The sequence below is a fragment of the Erpetoichthys calabaricus genome, chromosome 17 (assembly GCF_900747795.2).
Source record: "Erpetoichthys calabaricus chromosome 17, fErpCal1.3, whole genome shotgun sequence".
Taxonomy (NCBI): domain Eukaryota; kingdom Metazoa; phylum Chordata; class Cladistia; order Polypteriformes; family Polypteridae; genus Erpetoichthys; species Erpetoichthys calabaricus.
Window position 1 is genome coordinate 56,703,123 of NC_041410.2, and position 24,224 is coordinate 56,727,346.

At 38.7% G+C, this 24,224-nt stretch overlaps 1 protein-coding gene across 3 annotated transcripts in view; it reads left to right on the forward strand.

Annotated features, from left to right (window-relative positions):
* Positions 1-24,224, forward strand: part of malt3 (MALT paracaspase 3) — a 143,548-nt gene that overhangs the window by 31,300 nt on the left and 88,024 nt on the right. For 2 of the 3 annotated variants that reach the window (XR_007933726.1, XM_028822870.2), the window contains exons 2-4: positions 15,842-15,936; positions 16,018-16,065; positions 17,908-18,032. Coding sequence is in view for 2 of the 3 variants with exons in the window: in XM_028822870.2 (XP_028678703.2) it covers positions 15,918-15,936; positions 16,018-16,065; positions 17,908-18,032 (192 nt within the window). In the remaining variant the exon portion in view is untranslated. Of the gene's footprint in view, positions 1-9,412; positions 9,556-15,841; positions 15,937-16,017; positions 16,066-17,907; positions 18,033-24,224 lie in introns of those variants that run through there. The other variant, XM_028822871.2, reaches the window with a different exon arrangement.

A 24,224-nucleotide genomic window follows, 5' to 3' on the forward strand; every position in this document is an offset into this window, starting at 1 on the left:
TTCACTCCATGTTATCGTGCATTGCGCTGTCACTGGTATTTTGATAAAAGAATTTGAACAATATATAAGAAGCGTATAAATTATTAAACAGTAAAACATTAAAATTTAAGAAGTAAAGTAACATTGAGTACTACTGCAGTGCCTTCGGGTATACCTCATTTTTTCTTTGCCCATTACATGCTTAAATGTATACATTTTTTGGTGTACCTACCGGAGAACACGCGACATATAACCGACCGTGGGAGAAGCATGGATTTTAAACACGCGTTGAGTTCATCTGCTGGTCTCCCTCGTGGAATAACTGGTAATGTTTGACTAAAATCTACAGCGAGTAAAACGACATTACCTCCTCTTTTTTTTTTACAATCTCTGAGATCTTGCTTTTTTCGGTTCAAGGCTTCATAAGCTCTTTTATGTTCCATGGTGTACTTAATAAGTAGTAATTATCCCAAACCATCATCTTTGAATGTTGCAAGACTTTCGCCTTGTATGTAGATCGGGGTAATTACATTCATTGCATTCCTAGTGTGAATCACAATCTGATTGTATGGGTGGTTACCTGGCACTGTAGGGTTGCCACCCGTCCTTTAAAATACGGAATCGTGCCGCGTTTGAGAATGAAATTGCGCGTCCCGTTTTGAATCAATACTGGACGGGATTTATCCCGTATTTTTTTTATCATTTTTTTTTTAAAGCAGCGTGTCATGCAAATCATCCCACACGCATTTTATGAAGATGCCTCCTTTCCTACTTTTGATTGGGTAATACTTGATGTCATCGTTAGTTTCATTGGTCTTTTTAACTGTCCAGTGAGGAGGGCGTGTCTTTTAAGTACAGTCTGCAAAGTGTTGGCACTGAGATGTGGCGTCAGCGCCATAGTTGAAGCCCCTAACGTTGCGGTCAGCAAGTCGGCTAACATCCGCCATGTGCCGTCTTTCAGTTGCGAGAAGCAGATCATAGAATGGTTGAAACTGTTGCCCCTAACGTTGCGCCACGGCGTGTGTTTCGTTTATACCTCGTGTGTTCTCATTAAACTTTTATCTCGCGAATATGTTATTGCAATCCGCAGCGGGAGCGTTTCTATAAACTTAATTTAAACTTACGTTTTACACCGTGCTTTGTTTCCCTTATGAACATGCTTGTATGCTTCACTCGCTCCGTTCTCAATTGTTTAATTAATTTTTTGGTCTTCGCTGTTTGCGGATCTTCCTCCATTTCCCCCTACTTCGTTCTTTTATCTCGCGAATATGTTATTGCAATCCTTAACGGGAGCGTTTCAATAAACTGATTGAAAATAGTTTTGCATTTACCTTTTTAGTAAAAGGCGAGCTTTTAAGCCTGAGAAATCACCCCGTAAATGCACACGTTTAATTGCACATGTGTTAATATGTATGCTTACACAGTATTAAAACACAGTCAAAAATTAACGTCATTTACCTTCGTTCCCGCGTGTGACTCGTGCTGTAAATCTCTTCCTTGTTTTTAGTTCACATGATTACGTAGGAGGCGTGATGACGCGATACGTGACTCCGCCTCCTCCATTACAGTGTATGGACAAAAAATATGTTCCAGTTATGACCATTACGCTTTGAATTTCGAAATGAAACCTGCCTAACTTTTGTAAGTAAGCTGTAAGGAATGAGCCTGCCAAATTTCAGCCTTCCACCTACACGGGAAGTTGGAGAATTAGTGATGAGTGAGTCAGTCAGTCAGTCAGTCAGTTAGGGCTTTGCCTTTTATTATTATAGATATATATATATACATATATATATATATATATATATATATATATATACACATATATACATACATTCACATATATATATAGAGCAAAATATCCGCGCTTCGCAGCTTTAAAATTTTAAATAATAAACTGAGGGAAATTATACCAATAATTATTTGTTAAGGATCTCTTTGTATACCATGTTGTCAGTTCGCCCCTCCGGTTGTAATATGACCAAGTTGTGCGCTGAGCTTACTCTTGACCATGCAACGTATACTTGGCCATGTGAAAAGCAAATCCAGAACAGCAAGACCGCGCCAGCTGCGGAGCTCAGCTTGGAGCGAAATGAAGTGAATGAAATGAGGTGAATGGGAGGGGAGATGATCACGTGACTCCAAAACCCGCTTTAACTCTCCATCCCTCCACAAACACACAAACACAGTCTCTCGGATCCCAACTCTCATTTATATATATAGATAAATAGCAAAATACCCGCGGTTCGCAGCGGAGAAGTAGTGTGTTAAAGAGGTTATGAAAAAGAAAAGGAAAAATTTTAAAAATAACGTAACATGATTGTCAATGTAATTGTGTTGTCATTGTTATGAGTGTTGCTGTCATATATATATACATATACACACACATACATATACACACACATATATATATATATATATATATATATATTTCATATAAATATAAATTATTAAACAGTAAAATCCATCCATCCATTTTCCAACCCGCTGAATCCGAACACAGGGTCACGGGGGTCTGCTGGAGCTAATCCCAGCCAACACAGGGCACAAGGCAGGAAACAATCCTGGGGTTTTATCTTTATTTTATTTTATTGTAGAATCAACTCCTATCTGCGAACACCAGGGCGGCCGTGAGTGGATGCGTATGGTGTATTCACTCCATGTTATCGTGCATTGTGCTGTCACTGGTATTTTGATAAAAGAATTTGAACAACATATAAGAAGCGTATAAATTATTAAACAGTAAAACATTAACATTTAAGAAGTAAAGTTACATTCAGTACCACTGCAGTGCCTTCGGGTATACCTCATTTTTTGTTTGCTCATTACATGCTTAAATGTATACATTTTTTGGTGTACCTACCCGAGAACACGCGACATATAACCGAGCGTGGGAGAAGCATGGATTTTAAACACGCGTTGAGTTCATCTGCTGGTCTCCCTTGTGGAATAACTGGTAATGTTTGACTAAAATCTACAGCGAGTAAAACGAGATTACCTCCTATTTTTTTTTTTACGATCTCTGAGATCTTGCTTTTTTTGGTTCAAGGCTTCATAAGCTCTTTTATGTTCTATGGTGTACTTATCCCAAACCATCATCTTTGAATGTTGCAAGACTTTCGCCTTGTATGTAGATCGGGGTAATTACATTCATTGCATTCCTAGTCTGAATCACAATCTGATTGTATGGGTGGTTACCTGGCACTGTAGGGTTGCCACCCGTCCTTTAAAATACGGAATCGTCCCGTATTTGAGAATTAAATTGCGCGTCCCGTTTTGAATCAATACGGGACGGGATTTATCCCGTGTTTTTTTTTATCATTTTTTTTAAAGTAGCGTCTCATGCAAATCATCCCACACGCATTTTATGAAGATGCCTCCTTTCCTACTTTTGATTGGGTAATACTTGACGTCATCGTTAGTTTGATTGGTCTTTTTAACTGTCCAGTGAGGAGGGCGGGTCTTTTAAGTACAGTCTGCAAAGTGTTGGCACTGGGATGTGGCACCCGCTGCAGTATGTGTCCCTTATTTTTTTGTATTAAAAGTGGTAACCCAACCTGGCAGGTAACAGTAATGTTTGGTCATGAAGTCGTCTAAAATCCGCCACGTGCCCTCTTTTAAGTGTGAGAAGCAGATATATATAGCCAAATTCTCCCGCTTCATTGCGGCGAAGTACTGCTTTTAATTTTTTAAGAAAAGAAAACCTTTTTAAACGGATCGAAAATACAGTATACCAATAACAATTTGTTAAGGATCTGTTTTTTTCTGAACCTCGCTTTTCACAGCTGTCGCGCTACGGCGTGTGTTTCGTTTATTTGACAGTATGTAGATCGTAGTAATTACATTCATGGCATTCGTTTTCTGAATCACAATCTGACTGTATGGGTGGTTACCTGCCAGATAACGCTTGCGGTTGGTCAGGAAGTCGTGTTACATCCGCCACGTGCCCTCTTTCTGTTCCCAGAAGCTGATCATAGAATGGTTTTAATAGTTTACTTTAAAATAATGCAAAGAGTATGCGACACGTGTTTCTCCCTAATTCTGGGCTCATCAGGCATACACACTGACTTCATCCCCTCTCGGGAATCGAATCTCTATCGTCAGCGCCAGAGTTGAAGCTCCTAACGTTGCGGTCAGCAAGTCGGCTAACATCCGCCATGTGCCGTCTTTCAGTTGCGAGAAGCAGATCATAGAATGGTTGAAACTGTTGCCCCTAACGTTGCGCTACGGCGTGTGGTTCGTTTATACCTCGTGTCTTCTCATTAAACTTTTATCTCGCGAATATGTTATTGCAATCCGCAGCGGGAGCGTTTCTATAAACTTAATTTAAACTTACGTTTTACACCGTGCTTTGTTTCCCTTATAAACATGCTTGTATGCTTCACTCGCTGGCTTCTTATTGTTTCGCTCCCTTCTCAATTGTTTAATGAATTTTTTGTTCTTCGCTGTTTGCGGCTCTTCCTTCATTTCTCCCTACTGAGTTCTTTTATCTCGCGAATATGTTATTGCAATCCGCAACGGGAGCGTTTCAATAAACTTAATTTAAACTTACGTTTTACACCGTGCTTTGTTTCCCTTATGAAGATGCTTGTATGCTTCACTCGCTCCCTTCTCAATTGTTTAATTAATTTTTTGTTCTTCGCTGTTTGCGGCTCTTCCTTCATTTCTCCTTACTCAGTTCACAGTCTTTTCACGTGATTACGTGGGAGGCGTGATGACGTGACACTCAACTCCGCCTCCCACGGCCATCAAGCTGCCGTCCATTACAGTATATTGTCAAAAATGAGGTTCCAGTTATGACCATTACGCGTTGAATTTCGAAATGAAACCTGCCTAACTTTTGTAAGTAAGCTGTAAGGAATCAGCCTGCCAAATTTTAGCCTTCCACCTACACGGGAAGTTGGACAATTAGTGATGAGTGAGTCAGTCAGTCAGTGAGTCAGTGAGGGCTTTGCCTTTTATTAATTAGTATAGATAATAATACTGTAGCGAGTAGTCTATACTAATGCGATGGGTACATTGTTAACACAGCACTGAGGCAAAGCCAGAAAAGAAACAGTACCAGATGGATGTTCGGGGCTTGCTGGTTTATGCAAATTAAAGTTGCTTGCAGTACCGATGGGCAGGGTACACGAAGAGTGGCACTGAGTCTCTTAGACAACAAAAAGAAACAGTATCATGTCTGTCATGGAGAGTGAGCTGTGAAGTGAAAGATAGAAAGTTCAGCAGCATTTAAGTAAGACATGGTTAGCAAATGCTATAAAACTCGACTGCAGGTGCCAGATGCTGTAGCTGTAAGTGCAGGTGTTTCTTTTCCAGAAGCAAAAAGGGAGGGAGAGAGAAGTAGAGAAAAAGTGACATCCTTGAGTCCAAGACAAGCTTGAAATGATGGCATCCCTTAGTCAGTTCAAATTCTAGTACAGGTCAGTTAAATGATCTGCCACAGCCAGAACAGAGAGGATGTGGACACTTACTTTCATTTGTTCTTTTCTGTATAATGCATACTTCACTCCTGTTTTGAGCCTCACTCCTCATAAAAAGTTATTCCCTTGGTTGTCCACATTAGTGACTGATGTGTCTTCTTGACTCTGGTCATGAAGATGTCACTATAGTATATTTACAGGGAGAAAATATCCCCAGAATTAAACATATTCAATTTGTTGTGTGGGCCACATACATTTTCAGCCTGTAAATGCAATTGCAGTTTGTTGTAAGTTAAGGTAAACACACAATTCAGTGTTAGAACATAATTATCTGGTGTGGAGGTTGGCCCGGACACAGACAGGCAGACACGTTCATGTCACCCAACACACGCTTATTTATCATTTTTAAAGTGCTCACAAACCCCAAAGACCCCAAGTCCTGGCCACACAACACAATGCCTTTTCTCTCTTCTGGCCGCTTCCTTGCCTTCCTCCCAACATCGTCCAACTTCCACCCGACTCTTGTCTCTGTCTGAAGGGAGGTGGCCCCTTTTATATGCACCTGGATGTGCTCCAGGTGCTCCCCGGCAATCTTCCATCGGCACTCCCCAGTGTGGCGGAAGTGCCGGCTGCACACCACGGAAGCACTCCGGGTGTCCCGTCTTTTCTTCCCCCCCAATTGGTATTGAAAATGTGAATGCTCAGCACTCCGTTGGTGACCTGCTTCATTTACAACAGATACTGTCTGGTATGCAACCCCTTCAGGTTGTGTACAGGCTGTACATATGCAACTATTTGGCACTTTCTACTGTTCATGTTAGCTTAGTGTCAATCTCACAGTGACGACTCAGTGCGTGACACAGTTCTCGCTGTTGCCTTGCCGCCACAAGCCAATACTTGGTGATTTCTGTAATACTATAATGTTTCTTGGGACAAAAAGAATTTGCAACTCCTTCCCAAAAGAATAGGCTTGAGACTATTGGCAGCTCTGGTAGTTTATGGTAGATTTTGACTCTTATGGCTGACTACTACCAGACTCTCCAAACACCAACACCCTCTACTCCTCAGACCAAGATCCATCAATACTGTAGTCAAGAGCCAGCTAAATCATATTTCTATTGTTTTATGTTAAATATATCATTTTCATCCATCCATTGTCTACTGTCTATCTATTTTCATTTTCTTTTCTCACATACATTTTTGTTTTTGTTTAGTTGTTTTATTGTCATGTGCTAGAAAGATAACATAATTCTCATTCAGATGATTCTGTTTGACCTAGTAAAATGCAATTGATAACTTTCTTTGTAAGTATATTACTACATTTCTTGACATTACTTTGAATGATTGTATTACATTATCAGATCTATTCCAGATTATAAGAATATCCATCCATCCATTTTCTAATCTGCTGAATCCGAACACAGGGACACGGGGTCTGCTGGAGCCAATCCCAGCCAACACAGGGTGTAAGGCAGGAACCAATCCCAGGCAGGGCGCCAACCCACCGCAGGACACACACACACACCCACACACCAAGCACACATTAGGGCCAATTTAGAATCGCCAATCCACCTAACCTGCATGTCTTTGGACTGTGGGAGGAAACCAGAGCACCTGGAGGAAACCCATGCAGACACGGGGAGAACATGCAAAGTCCACGCAGGGAGGACCCGGGAAGCGAACCTGGGTCTCCTTACTGTGAGGCAGCAGCACTACCACTGCACCACCGTGCTGTCCGATTATAAGAATATGTTTCTAGTTAATAAAATGACACAAAATATTTAAAGAATTCAGTAGTGCAGGTCAAATTTTTCTCCATAAATTTAACTTTAGACTTTAGAATTGTCTTTTAAAAAAGTTGTTTTAATGACCAAGTTACCTTATTTAATTACAATGTGTTACCTTTCCTTATCAGTATCTACCTTTCCATGTGGAAGTGTTATGTAGGATAAAGTTATGGCACTGAAACATGTTGTTGATGCAAGACTGATATTTTGAATACTCTAATATTCTTATATAGTATTTAAACACATATACTGTAGATATACAAATTTGTTGATCTAAAAGCTGACCTCAAGACGAATCATGACGTTTTTAAGATCTTGTAACCAACAATATTTAAGTTGGAAAAAACGAATTACTTTTACTAAAATTGTTAAAATAAAAAAATAAAGTGATGTTGATTAACATAGTTATTCCTGTAGGATTTTTGTATATTTTTATGACTTGGCCAGGTGTGAACAAGCGAGTGAGAAAATGGTACTCATGCAGGAGTTTTGTAATTTTTCTTTGGAAAGCATAATGATCCATTGTAGTTTTCTGACACTAACAGTAAGATTTCACCACAAAGATAACAATATTAATAATCATAATAATCTAAGTAGTAAGAGAAGAAAAAGAAGAAGAAAGAAAACATAATAAGGTAGGATATTGTGCTAAGCTGCAAGTAATTGTTGCCACTTCGCAATAACATCAAGAATAATACAGTAACAAGCACTAAGATGGAAAGACCGAGACATACACAAAATAAGAGTTAAGTCTGATAATGGGCATGTTTATTTAACAATGAATGATCCATAGCCCATACTTGAACATGTTGTTCAAGCTAGTAGTACAAAATTTTTAGAAATTGAATGTTACAGACTGAACCCTTATACTTGTATATGTTAATTTTATATATATATATATATATATATATATATATATATATATATATACCCTAGGTTCTTGTCTATAAGCCGGACTCATGTATAAGCCGGAGACCAAAAATCATATGAATTTTTAAAATAAAATCGTATCATAGATAAGCCGGACTCATGGATAAGCCAAACGTACTATAACCTATAACTAATAGAAGGGAGGGAGGTCAGTGGTCTCACTCGCACCCATTTAATTTCTTTAAGGGGGGAGAGAGTGTGAGATATTGGCGTCTCTCTCACTCCCCGCATGGCGCGGTTGGAGCGGCCGGAGCGCGTTCTTTCTGCTCTGGGCGTCGCCGAGTCAACACACGCGCGCGTAGTGGTCATTTAAATTGTGATTTTATATGTAAGCATATTTAAATATATATCGTGGATTTTTTGCTGGTTCGCGGATTTCTGCAGACAATGGGTCTTTTAATTTCTGGTACATGCTTCCTCAGTTGGTTTGCCCAGTTGATTTCATACAAGGGACGCTATTGGCAGATGGCTGAGAAGCTAGATTGCTTACTTTTGTCTCACTCTTGCGCTGACTATCTGTGATCCTGACGTATGGGGATTGAGCAGGGGGGCTGTTCGCACACCTAGACGATATGGACGCTCGTCTAAAAATGCTGAAAGATTATCTTCACGTTGCTATCTTTTGTAAAGCTGATTCCTGAAAAGACATGCTGCACAGTGCTTCGCATACTTAAAAGCTCGAAGGGCACGTATTGATTTTTGACTGAAAAACAAACTCTATCTCTCTCTCTCTCTTCCTGCTCCTGCTCCTGACGGAGGGGGTGTGAGCTGCCGCCTTCAACAGCTTTGTGCCGCGGTGCTTCGCATACCTAAAAGCCAAACAGCACCATTGATTTGTTTGCTAGAGATTGTTTTCTCTATCTATGTGACACACACACCTTTGAAGAGGAAGATATGTTTGCACTCTTTTAATTGTGAGACAGAACTGTCATCTCTGTCTTGTCATGGAGCACAGTTTAAACTTTTGAAAAAGAGACAAGTGTTTGTTTGCAGTGTTTGAATAACGTTCCTGTCTCTCTACAACCTCCTGTGTTTCTGCGCAAATCTGTGACCCAAGCATGACAATATAAAAATAACCATATAAACATATGGTTTCTACTTCGCGGATTTTCTTATTTCGCGGGTGGCTCTGGAACGCAACCCCCGCGATGGAGGAGGGATTACTGTATAAGCCGGATTTATGTATAAGCCGATATTCTATTTTTTCATTTTCACAACTTTTTTCCTTAGATAAGCCGCGGCTTATAGACAAGAACTTAGGGTATATATAATATAAAATGTTCAGTGCAGAATGGTAGAATTCTGAGATTTTAGTTTTCTTCTCAGTTTAAGCTCTAATTTTTGTCATTTTTGATTTAAGAGTCTGTGTGGTATCATTAAATTGAAAATCCCTTTTCACTTTAATATTTTTTCTCTGAAGAGGAACTGCTTTATCAAAGGTAAGTTTCACATCCTAATTAAACTGTACTTAGGTTTGAGGTTCTCAGAATATCTTTTTTACATATGAAGTGCTTTTGTTATTTAGGGACCTATTAGTTAGTCATATTAGATAAGAAATTACAATAATGAAAGTGACAAATGTTTTCTTACTCACAATTTAATTTTTGTTGAACATCCACACCCTTTCTGTTGTCTTTATTTATTATACTTCAGCTATTTTAAATTTGTGTCTGTTCTGTACAACTTACTATTTTTTAAAATTGCCTTATTTATATTAAGACATTGCCCTAGTCTGAGCAGAGCAGAATGTGCTATGTTGTAAGAATCAATTTAAAATGAATGATTTGAAGAAAGCAAAAATAAAGAAAAATATCCATTTGGCCATGCCTAAAATGACTGTCAGTTCTGTTATTCCTACTTTAAACTGACCATATTTTGGATGAGGATATGTTTCTGTCTCATTCTTCCAAGTGATGAAACAATACCCTAATAGTGGTGCTGAACATACTTTTTCTTTTGCTCATACATTAGCTGTTAAGTGTCATTGTGCTCACATTTTTCCTTGCTATAATTGTAAGAGTATGATAACTTTTTTATATCATGCATGGGGACTGTATGTCTACACTAGGTTATACCAGATTATATTATCTTTTTCAGTATACAGTATTTCTTAGGATGTAGCCAAGATTTAAATGAATAGAATGTAGTAGAAGTAGATCAATTTTAGATGATAATCATTAAAACAAAAAACAATCGGCAGAGACATGATCTAGAATCTCTGGTTTCCTCCATTATTAGGACAAACAATGCTGTGTCACAACAGAATGAAAGATAATCCTACTGTGTTAATGTTCCAGTTGTCTGTTATATACAGTAAATATTGCAGTAATATTTAATCAGTGTACAAATATACTAATTATTTGTAACCAAACAAAAACAGTTATTCAGAATTGACAGATGCAGCCATTAAATTTGAATATTTTATCTGAATTATTTGTTCACTACCAAACCTGTTAGGGCTGGTTTATACTATGCTTATGCCCATGCATCATGGCTGCTATGCTTTCCCAGCATTATCTTGATGCATCCTCGGAGCATGCCATCAGAAATGAAAGCGCCGTGTGCATGAGTTACAGTACCAGCAAAAGTATGGGTGGTGTGTGTGTGTTCATGTTTTGTTATGTGACATCAGCATCATTGTTTACTATCAACATGTAACTCCAAGCTGCTCTGGAGGTCCTACAGGATCAATCTGCATGCTTTGATGTTTGATAAATGGTTTGATGCTGTGAAGCAAATCATCAGCCTTAAATGCTGACATGCAAATGTGCTTTTCTTCATCCATTTCTCACATAGGCAATACAAGTTGAGCATATTCCCCATTGTAATGACACGATACGTTTAAAGGTCTTGCACACCTTCTGTATTGCTGTTGCCATCTTTTTTTTCTTCCTTATTTTTGCATCCCTCAACTTGTGTTGTGTTGGTGTTACCAGTGTTCCCAGAAGGAGGTGTTTCATCTTGCAGGGAACTCTAGATATCATTGAGAATAGTTGCAGCGCACAGCTTGATGGCAACTCCAGTCTGTACTGGGAACTGAGGGCTCAGAGGGCAGATGAGGAGGCGTTTGCTAGAGGAATCTAAGAGCAAGTGACCCATGTCCTGCTTACAGAGTAATCGAAGCATTACGCACATCGAAATCTGTTCCTCTGAGAGTCGCAGTCAGAGTGGCTGATGGAACGGTTCTTATGGATGACACTGCAGTTGTAACCCACTGAGCTTGACTACTTTGAGCAGCTGTTTAAAGCTGATACCCCAGCTGGGACATTGGACATCTCTGGGTCCACGGTTCTTGAGGATGATCCTCCAATTAGCTGTGAACCACCCAGTGTCACTGAGATTGCACAGGTGGTGATCCAGCTGAGGGTAGGGAAGGCTGCAGGGATCTGTGGTATCTGGGGTGAACTTCTCCAGGCTGGGTGTGAGGCTGTCCAATTTGCATTGCAAGAAATCCATCCATCCATTATCCAACCTGCTGAATCTGAACACAGGGTCACAGGGGTCTGCTGGAGCCAATCCCAGCCAACACAGGGCACAAGGCAGGAACCAATCCCGGGCAGGGTGCCAACCCACTGCAGGACACACACAAACACACCCACACACCAAGCACACACTAGAGCCAATTTAGAATCGCCAGTCCACCTAACCGGCATGTCTTTGGACTGTAGGAGGAAACCGGAGTTCCCGGAGGAAACCCACGCAGACACGGGGAGAACATGCAAACTCCACGCAGGGAGGACCCGGGAAGCGAACCCGGGTCTCCTAACTGTGAGGCAGCAGCGCTACCACTGCGCCACCGTGCCACCCTTGTAAGAAATCTGCTGAAGAAAATGTGAAGAAGTGTTTCCTGGATTTTATTTTGAATGCACTTTCCTTTAATTTCTGCCCATGTCCTTGAGTATGAAATTTACTAATTTATCTGGATCAACTGTATTAATGTCTTTGGGAATCTGAAGACCTGGTGTAAAGCCCCATATTTCATCCTTTGTTCAGGAACAAATAGGTTTCATTTCCCTTATCCTCTCTGAGAATGACAAGCCTGGAGCACCTGAAGTGTGTCTGCAAAAAGCATTCCAATAACTGCTAGGTTAGATGTCCGTGAACTTGTTTTAAATTGTTTGTAAGTTGGGTGTGATGTGCAAAGGTCACCGTCTCACGGGTTTTGCTTCCTAAGGTTGTAATGTCTAGTCTCGCATGTCATCAATGTGTGTCTCCGAGATGATCTGGTCTCGATCGCTTTGCTCAACACCCCCAGAGGTGCGCTATGCTCCTGCCACTTCGCGTCTCTCCCGCGAGCGTTGTGAAGGGGGGGAGCTGAACGCACACTAAAGAGAAGCGGATGGATCAGCTACTGGCTTTGTGCTGCTTCTGCCAAAGTGTATGGTCCGATGGCCAGGGTGGACAGAAAAAACAAAAAAAAACTCCAGAAAGCTGGAGAAAAAAATAAAATCTGTAGGGGTTCCAGGCCACGAGACCGCCCAGGCCCCTCTGGGCATTCTACCTAACATAAGTGAAATAGTCCTCTTTGTAGTTAGGGTTCTCACGAAGTCACTTGATGCTGATGGTAAAATTTAAAAATTTAAAAGCCTGTACAGCAGCTGTCCTGTCTCACTGCCTTGTCTTGCGTGACTTTAAAATGTCTCTTGTTGAATGTCAAATTGTCTTCTGAGAAGATCACGTCTCATCTCCATGGTCTTCTTGCCAAGATTTCTTTTTTTATAATAGAAAGATGTTACTCATATCCTTAGCCCAACATCCACATATCATATGTGTTTACAAAGTGTGTTTTAATAAGTTTACATGTGTTTAAAGCGTGTGGGAGGGGTATTTTAAAGGCTTAAACTATAAAAAAAATGATTTATTTATATGGTCTTTCTATATCGCGGATGTTCACCTATTGCTGTTGGGTCTGGAACGTAACTTCCGCAATAGGCGGGGGATCACTGTACTATGAGATTCAACCTATTTAAAAAAAGACCAGCTGTGTGTGCTCCCTTGACACTTATCTTCCTCTGCAATAACATTTCACATTTCTTCTTGAAAGACAAAATCCAAGTGAACTTTTTGTGTCATCTGGTTGGTATAGTGATGATTTAGTTTTGTATCTATGTGAAAGCTCCTCGCAGGAAGGCCAACTGATTACATTTAAGTTGCCTAAAAAATTACCTTTACCTCAAGAAAAATAGTATCAGGAACATGCAATAAAATTATTATTTGCAGATTCCTTTTGTCATCGCAAACATGTTTGAAACACAGAAGACATGTATTCGTATTCTTATATCAGAACTTTTGATGCTTCAAAGACGACATATCTTGTTAGTTTTTAGGCTTTTATTTTCCAGTGATGCCTCTTGCCCCATTGGTTGCATTATAAAACATCAGGACTGGCTGGGTTTTTTTTTTAATTTATAGAAAAAGCTTAACACAATTTTACATATCTGCGAAGAATAGGTCAACCCTAATAGGATTTCATTTCATAACTACACCACCATCATCTAGATCTGTGAAACTGGACTGTGTAGTGAGTGTTTAACGTTTTGTGTTTAGTGGTTTTGTTGGATTTCATTTGTTCTGTTGCATTATTTTTGTTGTTTACTACCATAAATATACACAAACATTTATTTGCACAGTCGTCATTTTATCTTGTGTTTCTCGCTACTTTTTGCATCTTATGTAGTGCAAAATGCTTACAATACACACTAATTGTGGGCCCAAAATATATTGTTAGATATATATATATATATATAGTTATAGGTTGCGAGATTTACAAATTAACTCACAATAATAATGAAACACACTATCCCCTTGTAATAATAATTACTGATAACAAACAGCTCTTTCACTACTGTCTTTGCACAATACTCAAAGAAATGAAAGAAGTGGCAAAGAATTCTGAAAGAGTTAAAAGCGAAATACTGTACATCCAATTACAGCTGAAACATTAGAGACCGCTTAAAGTCAGCCTGTTCTTGAAGAAATAATTTGTAGAAAACCTGTCATTCTAAGCTTTCAATATATGTTTAACTATGTGATATATATCTGTTGTAAAATTCTGATATCGTCATATTTGAATTTGTCACAAATCTAATGGTTAACTCTTTGTTTCAAGATTCGAAAGGGTCCTTACTGTAAAGCGTATATTGTAATTTACAGTGTTTAGTACTTTATTGAATTGTTTTTTTTTATGCTGTGTTGATATTCTTCTCTGTACTTGCCATTATTTACATGTACATCATTCTTTATATAGTTTTGTTGTAATATTTACTTTGCAAAGCACTTGCTGTAATAACTTGCAGTAAAGTTAACCTTATAAAATAAACACTATTTAATATGGTTTTATTTGTTGTTCAAGTTATCATACAGACATATCATATTTATTTAGATACTAGCTGATTACCCAGTGGCTTCGCTCACTGAGTGTAAGGGAAAAAAAACTAAAATGTAGTATTTATAAAATAAGTTTGTTAATTACCAATGTTATTTTTGAACAAATACAGAGCATTCACAATAACATAGAAATTATATAAATATTAATTATTAAGTAGTAAAACATTTTGATAAAAGAATTTGAAGAAGATATAGAAGCGTATAAATTATTAAACAGTCAAACATTAACATTTAAGAAGTAAAGATACATTGAGTACTACTGTAGTGGTTTTGGGCAAAGTACCTGCTTGACAAGTTTGCACTATGTGCCTGTGATTTAAGAGAAAAATTATTCTGAGAAATGTGGACGCTGCCTTTCCGTGCTTAACAGGCAGAAGGTCCAAACAATTCCCAAGTCCAATACTTAACATGAAGAGGTCGGTACATCTTTTTAGATGTAAACCCTCCATCTTATTAAAAGAATTCATCACAAAAGCAACCTTGAATGTTGCGGGGTTTTAGTGACCCAAATTCATCTTAAGGGACAGTTTACCAAGAGAGTCCCGCTTCGATAGCGCAAAGATTTCCACTATCCCAGGAGCCGACGGGGCACTTGAAGTGTGACAAACAGTGTGAGAAGTGAGGACGCTGCCCGAAACTGCGAAGCTGTTGACCCGGAGGAAAAGCCCGACATTCCGTGCCCCCCAGCGTCCACTTTGTTCTTATGGCCCCTCGCCGCTGAAGGCGGTCTCGTCTTCACATTGTTTACAGCTCGGTGAAGCTAAAAAGTAGAAAGACGCAAAGCTGTTTTATTCATATCTTCTACTATCAAGTACTGCGAATTAAAAAAAAGTTACAATGTGGCAGTTTTCTCTGTGAGAACGCGCCTGGCGGTGGACGGGTCAGCGCTGGAGTCCAGAGAGGAGGGCTGGGAGAGGGCGATGCGGGGATAGATCGGCGTGTTTGTGTTTACTACTTTTACGTAATTTCCATATTGCGTGGTCATACATAATACGTAATTTCCATATCACGTGGTCATACGTCATTTCCGTTTCAATCGCGAAAAGAATTTTATATATATAGATATAAATTAATTTGGTTAGCCCTAGATAAGTGGTAGCATAATTTTTCATACTTCAGCTGTGTGATATATAATGAAAGACATTTTTAACAAGTATTGTGGTAGTGATAAGAAAAAAGATCTGTACTGATATATAGATCTTTTTTACTTCTACTTAAAAGATGTCATCAAACAACACCTAAGAAAGATTTCTCGCATGATATTTTGAGGTAGGTTGTAATATTAAACAGTTTGGCAGATTTTGTGAATAGTTTTGTAATTGTATCCCTATTCCCTAGGTACCACGACAGTGAAATGGCAGGCTGAAGGGATTTACAATTCCTCAATTAGATACTTAAGTTGCTACAGTCAGAGATGCAAATCTTGAAAAAAGGTACAATTCTTTTATTAGTATTTGTTTTTCTTTATTTGAAAATGCATTATAAACACTGGTGCTTCTTTTTCTTTAAATTAGATATTCACTTGTCCAGTTCCACTACAGTGCCGGAAATGTACAACCAAGGTAAAATCATTTTGTTATTTAAGTGTAGCTAACTATAGGTTCTGAATGTTCAAATTATTAAAACGAAAAATTAAAACAAGTCTGTTTAGAAAACTGATGAACATTATTATAAAGATTAGCCTATTCTATGTTTGTTTGGGTGTGGGGGTTACATTGTAGAAAAAGTGTTTTTGACCACTGTAAGTTCATTGGGTGACATATATTTTAAACTTGTATACAACAGATGTGCTTTTTATTAACAAATACATTTTCAATCACAAAACAAAGTGCCACATACAGCTTTGGTCAACTCTGTTTTCCATTTAAAGCGTCAGACAACCAATAAAAGATATTTGACCCTGCAAGGGAGCACATATTTTTCTGCCTTTTGGCTTTATTGATATCTTGGTTCTTTCTTTGAATTTCAACTACAACTTTTTTTGGCAGAAAGGTCATTTAACATCATCTCAAAGATGAATTAGCAATGTGACAACCAAATAAACTGTATTAGTTAGTTTGTCTGCCTGTGTATAAGATAGCTGTACACATGTACACACTGACAAATAATATAGCTGGTGGATACATAAGAACCAATGCACCATCCTATTTCAGGGTTTTAGAACAGCTCATGAGGAGACTCAGGAGTGAAGCTAACAATAAACTTTAAATGTAAACTTGCACTGTATTTTCCATTTTCCTGTCTCTTCCATGTTACATAACTGAAGATTTTGCAAAAGAAGTGCAATTATACTCTAAATGGTACCAAGAGAGAAATGTATAAGCAGACAAGGACGGAGGCATAGATGGCAGTGGGAACAGCCAAGGCACAAGCTTTGGGGAGATGTATGAAAAAATAGAAAATAAAAGAGGAAGAGAGAAGCATTTTTAGAATAGCAAAGACTAGGGAAATGGCCAGGAAGGATTTAGTCAGATAAATCAAGATGTGGTCTTAAATGAGCATGATAGGATCAAGAATAGACAAAAGAGGTTTGAAAAGCTGTTGAATGAAGAAAATCCAAGGGTAGTATTTGAGGATAAAGTCCCAAGTGAAGGGCTAGTACCAGGAATAAAGAGGGAGGTAGTAAAGGAGGCACTGAAAGAATATAAAATGAAAAAGCAACACGACTAGATGAAATACCAGCAGAAGTGTGGAAGAGTTTAGGAAAAGAGGGAGCAGATGTGTTGTGGGTTCCAATGCATAAGATCTGTGAACAGGAGAGAATACCTGAGGAGTGGAAGAACAGTTTAATTATACCCATTTATAAGAAGAAGTGTGATATTCAGGATTGTGGAAACTTTAGATGGCTAAAGCTGATGTCACATGCAATGAAAATTTGGGAAAGGGTTATAGAGAGAAGTCTTGGAAAAGAGACTACCATAGTGGAGGAGTGGGATGGTTTTGTGTAGGGAGTTGCAGGGAATTGAACAACTAATGCAGTCTTTACATTGAGACAGCTCATAAAGAAGTACTGAGAAAAGCAGAAAGGTTTGCATGTGGTGTTTATTGATTTGAAGAAGACTTATGATAGAGTGCCACATCAGGAGGTTGGGAGGTGCATGAGAGAGAAAGGAGTACCAAAGAAGTGAAGATTATCCAGGATATTTATGAGGAAGTGCGGACTCAGGTTAAAAGCAATGTTGGGGTAAGAGTCAGGATCCCAGTTAAAGAAGGTCTGCACCAGCAATCATCTTTTAAGTTCTTAGCTTATTTGATCTGGTTAGGCATGTGTTGAGTTATGGGATGACAGACTAATCCCTCTGGTCCATGCTGTTTGCTGATGACATTAGGCCAAAACTGCATATTTTTTCAAAATGTTCTCCAGGGTCTCAAATAAACATTTTCCATTTCAATTCATATTTCAGCACCCATAATCACTAAGCATCCAGTTTCAGCATGTGTCCCTAAGAATTATTGCCTCACTCTGCATTGTCAGGCAAAAGGGCTTGGGATTTTAAACTACCAGTGGTTTCAGACTGAAGATGAAGAGGTAAGCTTTCCTTTATATATATATATATATATATATATATAAATATATATATATATATATATATATATATAATATATATATAATATTTTATCAAAGAAAGTTGGGAGGGGTAAAAGTAAAAATAAAGAATTCATAGTTTTGAATGTAATTGGTGTGATATTCTAGTACACTGCACATGTGTTACATATTCATAGAATTCATAGTTTTGAATGTAATTGGTGTGATATTCTAGTACACTGCACATGTGTTACATATTCATAGAATTCATAGTTTTGAATGTAATTGGTGTGATATTCTAGTACATTGCACATGTGTTACATATTCTCTACAACCTCCAAGTATTGCTCCTGCGTTGCACCTGATTATTGTTGGGATAGGTTTTTAGCTGTTCTACAGCTGTAACCTAGAATACTGGGTAAACAAAATTAATCAATGAATAGATGCAGTGTACCTATTTTATACATACAGCTACAAGAATCAAAAGATCATTAACTGAATGGCTATTTGGATGTTTGTGCAGAGGTAGAGCTGTTGCCTCACAGTTACGGAATCCCACTTTCAAATCCCTCATCAGTGTCTATTAATAGAGTATGCACATTCTCTTCATATTTGTGTGGATTTTTCCTTTGGGTACTACAGTTTCCTGATACTGGCCCAAAGTTTACATGATTAACAGATATTGTAACTAAAAAGGATAAAAAAAGCAGTTTCTTAAAAGAAATAAAAATGAAACTAAACGCTGCAGTGGTATAATTTTTTCCCTTTTTTTTTTTTTTTGAGATTTTATCATGAACGGATGGATGGATGGAAGGAAAAAATGATTTGTTAAAATATTAAGTATGTTTCTGGTCAGTAGTCTTTTTTGAAATCTAGCATGTGACTTTGCTTTTAGATTCTGATGTAATATAGAGTTGTGATTTCTAGCCATGTTAAATCAGCTTAAAAAATCTAAAAATAATTTCTGCGTACATAAATAAAATAAAGTAATGGAACTAAAATAACCTTGTACTGTACACACCTAATACATGCTAATCTGATTTTAGCAATCCATTTTCCAATCCACTTATCCATTTCAGGGATGCTGGGAGGTGATGCCTATATAGCAGCATTTCGTGTGTAAGCAAGTGTCCCCTGTGATGGACTAAACGTACCATGTACAATATCTACATGTAATCTTAAAGCTAAATTCCTGCTGGCGTGTTTAGACTTTTTGCAGCATATTCATTTTCATACCCGGTCTCAATAGATCATATTGAACATCTGGTTTATCTGTTAGCAATACTCACAGCTTTAATTTGGGTCTCTCATACCATTTGGTAGTGTTTTTCTAACAGTCTTACAGTGTTTTATACACAAACATCAAAACTATAAAAGTTTTTGTCTGACACCTTGAGAGACTGTGCATAAAGACTTGCTTTACTGTGCATGCCCAGGCTTTCTCTTACCATCAGATGTCCTGCAGAGAGATAGTGACTAAAGCCAAGAACATTTTTTTAAATGGCAGAATGATAAAGTTTATAATAACCCAAGGATTTTGTTTTCTGTGGTTTTTAACTTCAGCCGACATCTTGCTCTATCATCAACTTCCACTGCAAACTTGAGAATTTCTTTCACTTTATCTGTAGTAAAATTAAAATCCTGAATAATTCCACTAGTGCTAGTTCATCATTCCCATATTCATTACAATCATCTGCCAAGTCTTCATTTATTTCACCTATCAGTGACTTACTTTGTAAAATCAGGCTTACTACTTTTGTACTAGATCCAGTTTCCTCCACACTTACAAAATCCTGCCTTTATGTCATAGTCCTGGCTGCCATAGCAATAATAAATACATTGTTTGATGCTGTTTTAAAAATTGCTTCATAAACTTTAGTGTTGAAAAAGCTGCGGGGTGTTGATGCGGACTATGAATAATTTTAACCCTATTTCTCACTTATCTTTTCTGTCTAAAGTTACTGAGCTTGTTACTCATCCATCCATCCATCCATTATCCAACCCGCTATATCCTAACTACAGGGTCACGGGAGCCAATCCGAGCCAACACAGGTTGCAAGGCAGGAAACAAACCCCGGACAGGGCACCAGCCCACCACAGGGTGCGCGCACACACACACACACACGCCAAGCACATACTAGGGACAATTTAGAATTGCCAATGCACCTAACCTGCTTGTCTTTGGACTGTGGGAGGAAACCAGAGTACCCGGAGTACCCACGCAGACACGGGGAGAACATGCAAACTCCACGCAGGGAGGACCCGGGAAGCGAACCTGGGTCTCCTAACTGCGAGGCAGCAGCGCTACCCACTGCACCACTGTGCCGCCCGAGCTTGTTACCAATAAACTAATAAATTGCTAGCACGAATTCAGTGCAGCTTTAGGGCACAGCACAGCTGTGAAACTGCTCTGCTTTGAATAACTAACAATTTATTTATGGCAGCAAACTCTGGACAAATCAGCATATTAATTCTCTTAGACATTGGTGCAGCATTTGATACTGTCAATCGCAATATTCTGCTGTCCAGAATGGTGAGTATCCAGAGTATCTCTGGCACTGTTCTCCATTGGTTTAAGTCCTAACTGACAGTTTGTACTTCATAGCAACAGCAGGTCCAGCTCAGTGACTGTCATCAAAGGAATTCATCAAGGCTCTGTCCTTGTCCCGCTGCTTTTTTGTATCAACCTGCTCCCCCTTGGCCATATTGAAGCAAGATTAAGAAAATTAACTTCTTTAATTCAGTGTGAATGATGATACTATCATTGCTTGGAGATTTTGATTCCTTCCTTTCTTATTCAATTCAGATAAATCACATTAAGAATGTAATTTACTTCCACCTCCATGACACATCCTGTGCCCTCTTGTTTCTGTCCTTTTCTTTTCCAGACTTTTATCACATTCCAAATTGACGTCTTCCTGTAATTGGCAGACACCCTTTTTAGCCTTATCACAGCTGCAGCCTGATTCAGAACTCTGCTGCAAGAGTCATTCAAACCCATAATAGGCAAGTAATGCCTGTTCTGTTCAGTGTTCACTAGCTTGCTGTGTGTTATGTGATTAAATGCAAACTCCTTTTGCTAATTATAAAAATGTAAATGGATTGCTCTAAGCTACTTCAGTTACTCCATACAGCACTACAAACCTGCTTCCTCACTACAGGCCACTGATGCTCACAATCTTCCCCTAAGTAAATTATGAGTAGCAGAGACTTATTTTCATTATGTATATTGGGCTTTAAAGTTTCACAGTTTTTACACTGTAAGGTGATTCTTAACTAATCTTTTGCCTTTGACCTATTTTATTTATCCTGTGGTAAAGAAGGTGTAGAGTAGGGGTACTCAAACGGCGGACCGCGGTCCACAATCCGGACCACCAAGACGTTTTTGGCGGAACGCGACTGTCTTCTGCGTAAGTCAAAAGTCCGAATATAAAAGCACGAAAATTATTGTTGTTTTATTATTTACTCTGTAGCAGGGTTGCCAACTGGCATTTTTTATGCCATATAACTGAAATCTGGCATTTTTGAAAACTGTTTGGCATATAAAATTTGCGTTTGGTCTACTGGCATTTTTTTGGTCTTTTTTACAATGCGAATTATCTACCAAAGTCAGAGCTCCGTTCGCATAAGATCGACGCCCTTAAGTCGTCGTTGGTAGCGAGTTCATCGCTGATGACGAAAGCGACCACCACACAATCAAATGTTACAGAAGCTTCGCTACGCATTGTTTGGGTTCTTGGCAGACATAAGAAAGCATTTACTGATGCAGAGGTTGTTAAAGAATGCATGATGCCTGCTTCTTCGGTTCTGTTTAGCGACAAAAAGTGTGTTGAACTGATTCAGCAGATACCATTATCGGACAGTACTGCTAGTCGTCGTGCAGATGAACTTTCTGACAAAGTCGGTGGTCAGTTAATATCAGATCTTAAACAGGCTGAATTATTTGCTGTCGTGTGCGATGAATCCACTGATAAAACTGACATGTCTCAACTCTGTGTGTTCACAAGATTTTTTGATGGCCATAATTTTGTTGAAGAGTTTCTGACATTACTACCGCTAGCAAAACAGACCCGCGGTGAGGACGTGTTTTCAGCATTATCGCAGTTTATGCACGCAGCTGGATTGGATGTAACAAAAATGGTTTCCCTTACAACAGACGGGGCACCAGCAATGACTGGTAAAGATAGAGGACTTGTCACTCGTATGAAGGCACTTCAGCCCAACCTTGTTGCTTATCACTGCATCATTCATCAGTCGGCCCTCTGTTCAAAACTTTGTGACGAACTGGCGGAAGTGATGTCTAATCTTGTGAAATTAGTGAATTTTTTACGATGTAATTTGTCTCTGAAGCATCGTCGTGTTTACATAGATTTTTGTAGACACGTAACACACATGAAATGCATGTATTCCAAATAACAACGTATTATTTACCCTATACAACTCCCAGCAACTAACACACAGATACACAGACTTGAGCTGAGAGAACTTTCTGCCCTTTTCTGCATTGATGGGGAGATGGGATAGCAGGCTGCTTGCTGCTTGTGTTGACTGACACATTTACAACACCAAAGACGCTGACGGAGAGGTGTGAACAGATTTAAGGGATTACAAGTTTTCTCATAGGCTTTGGTAAATCTAGTGTTACATTAACTCCAGACTCTAGAAATTGTCCATATGTGGTATGTGTAAGTGGAGTCTGTAATGTACTGGTGCCCTGTCTTCACTTGATTCCTGCCTTGTACACAGTTTTGGAAGGGTTGACTCTGATTCCCTGTTATGCTTAATTTGTTTAAGCAAATTCAAGATTGTTTAGTTGGTGCAACCAGGAAATAATGAAATAAAAGGAACTACACAGAGGAGAAGTCAGAAAAGCGAACCAGTCAAAGAACATAATAAAAAAAGTCCTCACACTATATTCTTCTTGGAAGGGCCTTTTAGGCTACTCAATTCTAAAGGAAAAGTTTGAAAGTTTTTATGTACAGGTTTCCATACTTGGATGCTTATGCTGCTATGCCACCAAATTTTAAATAGTGTGTAAAAATTTGACAAATAGTAATGCAGACAGATATGTGGTAACAACAGGCGTCATCAGCATAAGCAACATGGCTGCAACCATGCAGAACCAATGCAATAGCTCCAATCAAAATTCTCAAACATAGTTTATACAAACAAACTTCACTCAAAACCCAAATTTGCCATTTGCAGTTGCTGAAATATGTGTTTGTCTGTATTTATTAAGGGACTGAACACATTTCACAGAGGGGAGAAGTTTGAGAGAAAGGTTTATGTTCTCACAGGCTATATGTATTATGTTGTTCTGGGCAGATTGCAATCAAGGCATAGAAATGCCAAAAACACCCCAGTAGTGTAAAGTTTCAGTTATTTTCAAACTTTTCCTTGGGACCCCATTTACCCGTAGGTGTTTGTTCCAGCCAACTTTTATTTTTAATTGGACTCCAAGCCTAATTAAACAAGCTGTTATTTTTGAGTTTCTGTGTTTTGGAAACTAAGGTTTGTAAATTTGTTATTTACAATGTACCTAGCATTTATGTATACTATGTGAATTTTGTAGATTTTTTTATTGTTTTCTAAAATTGTCCTCGTTATCATGAATTTAATTTTGCATTTTCAGGTGTTCCTGGTTATTTAATCCATCATTTACTAATGTGTTATGTGTTCCTCAATGGAATTCTGTGGGGTGTTTTGGGAGTATGGTGTTCAATAGCCCTTAATAAAGGCTATTTGGTCCCTGTTTAATCATAGTGAGAGCTGTTTCTGCATACTCAGAAAAACATCAGCACTATTTGCAGTGGGTATGGGACTTGGCTGGGACTGCACTTTGTCTCCTATCCTGCTTGTGATTTCCTTGGAAAGGATATCAACATGCAGGTGGGGAGGGGAGGGTGTCGATTTCTCCAGCCTTAGAATTGTGTCACTGCAAGACGATACAGTGCTGTTGGCTTCATTGGGCTGTGAACTCCAGCACCCATTGGGATGGTTTGTGACCAAAGGTGAAGCAGCAGGGATGAGGGTCAGCATCTCCAAATCTATGGCCATGGGCCTGAGTAAGAAAAAAGTGGAATGAAAGATGAAATCTCAGATACAAGTTTCCAAAATGACCTTTCAGCACAGTATGACTGAGCTCTCCCTTAGAGATAGGGTGGGAAGCACAAAATCATCAGGTTCACAATTCAT